The sequence below is a fragment of the Cottoperca gobio genome, chromosome 13, assembly GCF_900634415.1.
Source record: "Cottoperca gobio chromosome 13, fCotGob3.1, whole genome shotgun sequence".
In the NCBI taxonomy this organism is placed as follows: domain Eukaryota; kingdom Metazoa; phylum Chordata; class Actinopteri; order Perciformes; family Bovichtidae; genus Cottoperca; species Cottoperca gobio.
Genome location: NC_041367.1, coordinates 19,239,996 through 19,248,581, shown reverse-complemented (window position 1 = coordinate 19,248,581; position 8,586 = coordinate 19,239,996). Strand labels below are relative to the sequence as shown.

Sequence of the window (8,586 nt, the reverse complement as noted above, 5' to 3'; positions counted from 1 at the left end):
AGACTGCCTCTCATGAAATAAATGCATGTTCGTAAAGGCAGAGGACAAAGCCTGTGAAAGCATGAGCAGGGCGATTAACTCCATTCCATGGAGTGTTTTCTGTAAATGAGATAAACTGGGAAACAAGACTAACCTCGTCATCTGACATCATCCTGCCACTCTCTTAATCTGAGATATTTTAGTTTCTTGAGGTTTAGCACTGTAAATAGAAGTCTGGTACAAGCAGAGTGGAGGAGGAGGAGACGGAGAGAAGCAGCAAGTGTGTTTATCCAAACCTCTGCTTTGAGGTTCACTTGCAACTTTGCATCATGCATGCACTTATTTTTATATATATATATATATATATATAGATATATATAGATATATATATATATATATATATATATATATATATATATATATATATATATATATATATATATATATATATATATATACTGTATATATATATATATATATATATATATATATATACTGTATATATATATATATATATACTATATATATATATATATATATATATATATATATATGTATATATGTATATGTATATATACATACATATATATATATATATATATATTTGCTTTAGTTCATAATTTTGTCATTGGAACGGACCATATTCCAACACACATTTTGTGAGAATTGACTGTGTTTCTCAGATGTATACATCAAAGGTACTTATATATGAAACATTATACAGTGATATTCTATATCTGTAGCATTACTGAAATTCCTTGTTAAGGCTAAGTGTACATTTCTTGCTATACACGTGGTACTGTATACTCATTGAAGTATAGTCAAACATTGTTTGTGAACTACAGAGAGTGGCACTCGTCTAATTTGCTATGTACAAACAATTGGAATTTCAATTTGAATGAAGATACACCGACTGTGTTACACCAACAAGTTTGTTTGAAATATTTTGATCTTTTAAAGTCTCATTTGACAAAATGAAAAGCTGATCCTCAAAGCGGATTCCAGCTAAAAGTGAAACTCCTTCTTCATGATTACTGTCAGGTCAGCCTTAAGTCTTTACCTTCAGTACCTTCTGTGCCTTCAGAGAGCCAGTACTTTTGCATTACAGTAAATGTGTGTGTGGATTGTGATTCTCCTGGTGTATTGAATTGGGAGAAGACTATACTATAATTGCCTTTATATTGTCACTGTCATGATTTGTAATAAAGTTTTATACAGTACCTACAGTATTTTGTTTAAGAAATAAACGTGTCCATCATGAGTGAGCCCTGCGCTTCAGTGTAGTCAATATTAATCTCATCCCAAACACGTGTTTGTGACATGTTTATTAACTCAACAATACAGCCTATGATGAGGTCACTTTGTGTCTGATTATGAGGATTATGATCACACAGCAGGAAGATTAAGATCCTGAGATAAGAAACAGAGAGGCTGATCCTCTGAACGATCACTTAACAGCTGAAAAACACATGAAATAGATGAATAATGTACATAATTTATAGTTCCTAGGTGTGTGTGGTCTCAGAAGTGGATGTAGGAGATCTGCACGTCGCCATCTATCTCCAGCATGTCGATCTCATTGAAGGATTGCAGGCGGTGGACGAAGTCAAACAAGTGCTGCCCATTCACAAACACCTTGAACCTCTGGTTCCCGCAGCGAATCGACATCTGAGAAACAAAAGCAAAATCAAGAAACAGCTGACTAGGCCTGCACAATTATTTTCATTATCTAATGATCTGCTGATTATTTTCTCAATTAACATTTTCTGCCATTTTTGCATGAAAAATTACACTATTCATTATAAGGATGAACTATGAAGACTGTATGACAGATACTACTTACATCAAAGTACTGTCCCTCCATGAAGGGGTTCATGCTGAGCTCTCTGTCCTCCTGGCCCCAGTTACCTCCGATCATGCTGTTTCTCACCACCAACCCCTCCCTCACCCTGACGTTCAAGTGGAATGCGATGTCCCGAGATCTGCTCACCAAGAAGTTGATGCTCATTCTGCAACACACAGACCCAGTAGTGTAAAACCAGTCTGTTAGCACTCAGACACAATAGTGATGTTAGTGTATGTACACACACAGACACACACCTGTCGGCTCCATAGGGCACCATGCCTCTGATAATGATGGTCCTCTTAGGGTACATCCCTCCTGGGATCATGTTGGAGTAGGGCACAGGCTTCAAACATATAGAAAAAAACCCAATAATAATCATAATAAGACTAAAACTCCACAGCAACACTCATGGCCCCTGTGAGGATACATTCTTATTAGACACAGATAACAACCTGGAGAGACAATTTCATTATTCTTAGATTCTACTGGGGGAAGAAAAAAAAAGAAAGAAAGTAAAGTAACGCCGGTGGAATATGTTTCTAACTTAATCTGTACACTGCTCATTTTAGGACAAGGACTCAGCTTGTCAGGCTCAGTTCTACCATGTTAGACTCTGGCTTTCAACAACCTTCAAACTGTACAGCTTTGAGTTGAATGCCAGTGTTAACGTTCCTGTTGTAGTTAAAACTGTGAAGTAAAACATAGATTGTCTACTATCTTAAGTCAAATACCAGAGCTTCAGTTCAGTCATTGTATATTGAAAGTTTATAGAGAAAGTGTTAAAATGCTATGCTAATGCTACTTGACAGACGTAATGTGTTCCTCTCTGTTGCCACAAGAGGGCAGTAAACACATGTTTCAAAATACTTATTATTTGTTGGAAAGACCATAGTTTAAAAAGTATTCAAATGACCAGATAAGGCTAACATTACCTGAAGTGTAAAGTAATCAGTGTCATTGCACTATTTTTTTTAACTTTTTAAACTTTCCAACACAGCACCATTTAATGTTTAGCAGCTCTCCAGCAGTAGTGCTAGCTCAGCTACCCCATCACAAGTGGTGCTTATTGTTTGAAACATGGTTGACATTATAAATACAATACCCTGTACTGAAAATAAAACTAATCAGTCATTCACCGAGAGTCAGTATGCTAGCATGTGTCGGCATTGACGTTAGCTTGACTAATTTATGTTGCTGTTCCTCACTGTGACCACAAGAGGGCAGGGGAGACTCTTCTTAATGCACTCAGTTCAACCCTCATCTTCAGCTAGAATCACATTGCCAGTGGGACTAAAGATACTTTTTTGGGGGAGGGTTTGCCAACCATCTTCCCTTCTTACACTGTATATGCAGGTCATGTCAGTAGAGAACTGTATTAACTACAGTAATGCCACCAAATGTCAGTATGAGAAGCTTGTTATAGCAAGCACAACTAACTAGAAAAGCTAGATTGCCCCTCCATTGCTCACATGACCTTCACGAGAAGTCTTAAAATGTTATAATATTTGAATAGACTTTTTTGTGTGACTAATCTAATGTGTTGCAGTTCCTCTTTGTGATTCACTGGATGGTGTAAATACTTTAAATTTGAAATACTCTCTAAATACTCTCAAGTCAACAGTCATCTCCACCAAGTGTGAAGGTGGCATACTTACAGTGAAGACACTTAAAATTAAACTTTTAAAATAGAAGTGGACTACTGAAATACTACGCTCGAAACACATTATCTGTCTTTCAAAACTAAAATGTCATGGCAGGATGTTAAACTGTCTCACATCAAAACAAGTGAACACTCAAACAAGACTTCATTACCACGACTTGTCCCAGTGGTGTTGAATACAGGAGGTGTTTGTCCATCGGACACTGACTGTACTGCAAATGAGTGTGTAACTAATTTTACTTACAGGATTGTAGACTGGCTGGCCGCCCATGCCCTATAATCACATTAACAGATATAAGATTTAAATTGGATTACAGGAAGTAAGAAAATATAATACATAGAGAGTTTTATGAATGTGTAATCATGCAGTTCTCTCACCGGCAGGTTTGATCCTGGGAATCCTCCCTGACACGAGAATAAATAAAGTAAATCAACTGAATACAATATATTACATAGAAACTGTTGTTTAACGTACACGATTACACAACATGCGGCTTAGTTTAGTATAAAACAATAACATGTGTAAATAAAAATAAAATCAGTTATTATAACATTGTTTCATACCCCCATACCACCTCCCATGTCTCCTGGATATCCTTGCTGTGAAAAAGCATATGTTTTTTGAAAAAGTAAGATTTAAAATAGTTTTGTTCTGTGATTGATTGTGAGGTGGCTCTACTTTAGACATTAACATGTATTTTGACATGCACGTAGCACTGATGGAAAGCAGACATAGAAGTATTTATGTATTCACCCCCATGCCACTTCCTGGATATCCTCCCTGTTGGAAAGGGGTGAACATGTTAAATACTGTTAAATTATCTGTTTAATTACATTTTGACACAAAAATCTTCATCTTGAATATACTTACTCCCATGCCTCCTCCCATGCCTCCTCCCATGCCTCCTCCCATGCCTCCTCCCATGCCTCCTCCCATGCCTCCTTCATTGCCACCTGGGTATCCTCCCTGGGAATCAGTTAGAAGGAGCAAAGGTCAGTGGAAAGATGTTCACTGTATTTCCCTTTTAGTAATATTTAAAGGAAACTGCATTCAAGACAAAAACAACTTACCCCCATGCCACCTCCTGGGTATCCTCCCTGCTGAAAAGTGGTGAACATGTTAAATCCTGTACAATGCTGTGTTAAATTAAATATTTAGACTTAAGTTATGCATACTTACTCCCATTCCTCCTCCCATTCCTCCTCCCATTCCTCCTCCCATTCCTCCTCCCATACCTCCTCCCATTCCTCCTCCCATTCCTCCTCCCATACCTCCTCCCTAAAGAGAACAAACAGAAGTGTAAAACTAAACAGAAAACACATCTCATTAACACACACTACATACGTGCACAGAAAGAGTTGTACAAAGCACGCACATTGTTTAACACAGCAGATGATGTTGTTTACCCACCAGGAAAGATGTACTGACTCAGTGTTACTAATAACATTACTGCGAGTTCTAGTACTTTTATTTTTAGTAGCACTTTGCATTACAACTTGTTAGAACAATTAAATAATAGTGAGATATTGTAATAACAGGGGAATAATGAGGTAATACAATGATAATAAAAGTGCATCTGCTGTAACTATAATATCTTTCTCTATAATAACCTGTTAACAACCAATGGGAACTTGTTTTACCAACAAAGTAACCATTAATAAAACACCCTAGCATAGGAGCACTAAGACATGCTTTTCATTGCACATTGAAGTAATAGACATTTCAACACATTTAAATGTTGTTGAAATGTTAAACCCAGCAAAACAAAGCAAGCACAAACACAGTATAACATTTACTGCTTTACTCACTCCCATTCCTCCAGGATACCTATTCATGCCACCTGGAGCACCCTGATACAGAAGCAAAAAGCATTAGCAATCAGGTCTTCATGATTTATTATGCTGCTGAATTTCTTTTCCCCAGCAAAGCCTCAAGCATTAAGCTGGAAGCGTCAGGAACAGGACTCTCACCCCTATGACGTTAATCGTCTGGATGCGAACATCTCCTGCAATCTGCATTGCACGAACTCTCTCCATAGGGAGACGGTGTTCGAAGGTGTAGAAGTCATTCCCATTGACTTTGATCTGCAACAAGATAATGTCAAATATGAAGCAGAGTGTGCCATGGCATATACATGGTCCAATAATGAATAATTATGTAGTGTGTAAGTATGTGTTCTAAGAACTTGAATTCGCACAAATTACTGCAGCACCAAAAAAAAGCCAAAATAAATGATTGATTATTCTTAAATTCGTAAAAAGGTTCACTCTACCCATACTTAGCATTTATAGATGTGTGGGGCTACTGAGTGCTTTACAAAGTGACGCCAAGGGGTCCTGACCAAGCGTCTGCATGTAACGAGTTGGGCATGAGAACAGCTAGGTTGCTTATGAATCATTAATTAAATGTTTAATAATAAACTTGTAAATGCGAAACGGGGGTTAAAGTAAAGTGTTACCCCCAGAAAATAGGTTGCAAGTATGTGAGGACTTCTGTTTGGTCTGACCTGGTAGCCCTGTGAAGTGACCATGATGACCATTTCAAAGGCCTGGCCTTTACTGAAGGGCATATCATGAGTCTTGTCCTCATCCCCCCAGGATCCCTCCTGACAAGAGTTGAAGACCACCTTGTCCCAGCCGTCAAATCGAGGGTTGAAGTGGAGGGCGATGTCGCTGGACTCAGACTCTCCGCAGAGCAGGTTGATAAGGAACCTGCCAAAAGGAACAGCAGGCGAACCAGAGACATTACGTCACTGAGTCCTGTAGTGACTGATGTGTTAAATTAGCGTTAGAAAACAGGAGAAATGCAAACAGTGCAGGCGGGGCTGTCCCAACAAAAGAGCTAAAGATGTTACAATACAGTCAGGTATGTGCATAGTTTACTTTGTCAGTTAATGGCCTGTAAAAAACCCTCAGCTATTACTATTTTGAAAAGGGGAGGGTTAGGTGATAAAAGCTGTGTGTGACAAGTCTGCTTTGATATCGAACAATGCAAAGAAACCTGCTCCACCCAGATTACACAAGGTGTTCCCCCAGTCTTCAAATTGTGACAGATATTGTTTTAAATAAATATCTATCTATAAAAATGTCCCAGTGCATATAACATACATGTAGACCTTGAGTTTGGTAAAAACAAATTGTCCAACTATTATTTTCAAGATTAAGAATGAAATTCAAGATAAATATACATACAGTATATGTATAGATAAACTCACCTGGTAATGTCCTCAGGAATGGACCCCTGGATGTAGATGGACACCCCTTCCCTTAGGCCTCCATGAATAGGCCCCAGATAGGGAATATTCTGTACAGCGCAGAAGAAATATTCATCCACACTGCACAATCCTCGCAGACACGCAAGACACATCACGTACATTAAACAGTAAATAAGTAAAGATAGATAGATAGATAGATAGATAGATAGATAGATAGATAGATAGATAGATAGATAGATAGATAGATAGATAGATAGATAGATAGGTAGATAGATAGATAGATAGATAGATAGATAGATAGATAGATAGATAGATAGATAGATAGATAGATAGATACATAGATACATAGATACATAGATACTTTATTAATCCCGAGGTATGTATATCTATCTATATATATGTATATCTAGAACAACCGCTGACGACCATTATAACCAACCAATAAGTCCACAGCATCTTTAAATCTTTATACTGTCACCAATGTGGATTAATATCAGATATTAGTCAAATATTTTTCTTGCTTTACATGCACATAATTTGTAAACTATGTCACACCAACAGCTTTCTTTTAGCGGGGCTTAGCCCAATGGTGATTAAATTGTAATCTCTTTGCATTAGTGCAATGCATCACTCAGCAGCAGTCAGTGCAGATACTTACAGGGCCATAGATTGGCTGATAGCCAGGAGGAGCAACAAACGACATGGCAGCAGTCAGAGACGGACGGGAAGTCAGAATCAGGAGGGTTCTGTCAGGAACTGATCTCTGCTGGAGGCCTCGTTTTATACAAGTGATGAGGGAGGGGCAGAGCAGGGTACCAAACCCAGGCCTGCATCACCATGTTTACTTTGGAGGCACAAGATGGAAATTGACCGTTGACCCAGCAGAGGAGTGGCACGTTACAACAAAAGACAGAGTGTGTGTATGTGAGAGCGTGAGTGTGAGTGTGAGTGTGTGTGTGTGTGTGTGTGTGTGTGTGTGTGTGTGTGTGTGTGTGTGTGTGTGTGTGTGTGTGTGTGTGTGTGTGTGTGTGTGTGTATGTAAAGAAAAAACAACATGGCTGAAAACGCAGGCATTGAAGCACCATGTATTTATTTTACACAGGTGGAGAGGAAGTACTCAGATGCTTTACTTAACTAAAAGTAACTATACTGCAATATAAAAATACTCTGTTACAAGTAAAAGTCATGCATTGAACATGTCGGTGAAGTTAAAGGACCTAAGTATTGTCAACTAAATGTATTTAAATTATCAAAAGTTCTAACAATACAGAAAAGTATCCCTGCAAGTGTAACACTATTATACACCATATGTTTGGATTATTATTACAAATGTTATTATGTAAAATTAAGCATTTTTCTGTTGTAACTGATTAATATATAACAGCTCCTATTTTATCATATTTTTTAAGTATGTTTTTATAAAATCTACAAAAAATAACTACACTGTCAATTAAGTGTAGTGGAGTAAAAGCTATACCTCTGGATATTAGTGAAGCATAAGTTTAAATAAGCATGGAATGGAAGTACTCAAGTAAAATACAAGTCCCTCAAAGTACTTACAGTTACTTTCCACCGCTGCTTTTACATTACATTTCTACAGTATTATTATGGCTTTAGGACTCTTCCTAAACTGTCAGATTATTTCTTTTTTTGTGGTGGAAAAGACAAATCTTTCTTGTACTCTCTTGAGGTGTAAAGAATTGTAGGAGGGTCTATGTATGATTCATAAAACATCCACCCGCCTGCCTACCTACGGCAAACAGAAACACAAGTAACTCTTATCTAGCACTTCGGTCAGCGAGCATACGGTAACTTTATATACATAATTCACGGAGGTAGTATGTTATTCCAACAAATGTTTTACAAAGTAAACATGCGAGCTGTTC

General features: G+C 37.6%; 1 protein-coding gene across 1 annotated transcript; it reads right to left on the bottom strand.

The window, feature by feature from the left end:
• Window positions 1-1,287: 1,287 nt before the first annotated feature.
• On the bottom strand, window positions 1,288-7,403 carry LOC115018056 (galectin-4-like). Its single transcript, XM_029446861.1, has 14 exons — window positions 7,359-7,403; window positions 6,701-6,789; window positions 5,993-6,197; window positions 5,457-5,570; window positions 4,666-4,764; window positions 4,557-4,583; window positions 4,357-4,452; window positions 4,240-4,266; window positions 4,050-4,085; window positions 3,864-3,890; window positions 3,730-3,759; window positions 2,080-2,168; window positions 1,823-1,988; window positions 1,288-1,647 (listed from the first exon to the last, which is right to left on the bottom strand). The coding sequence occupies exons 1-14, from the start codon at window positions 7,401-7,403 to the stop codon at window positions 1,501-1,503; spliced, it is 1,197 nt and encodes a 398-aa protein (XP_029302721.1). The 3' UTR covers window positions 1,288-1,500.
• Between the last annotated feature and the right edge of the window lie 1,183 nt (window positions 7,404-8,586).

Bases quoted from the DNA above. Each gene is read 5' to 3' on its own strand.
- LOC115018056 (XM_029446861.1), bottom strand. From the start codon at position 7,403: ATGTCGTTTGTTGCTCCTCCTGGCTATCAGCCAATCTATGGCCCT. The intron at 5,571-5,992 runs GTCAGACCAAAC...ATCTTGTTGCAG, and splicing joins TCACTTCACAGGGCTACCAG to ATCAAAGTCAATGGGAATGA. The intron at 3,760-3,863 runs GTGAGAGAACTG...ATGTGATTATAG, and splicing joins TCCCAGGATCAAACCTGCCG to GGCATGGGCGGCCAGCCAGT.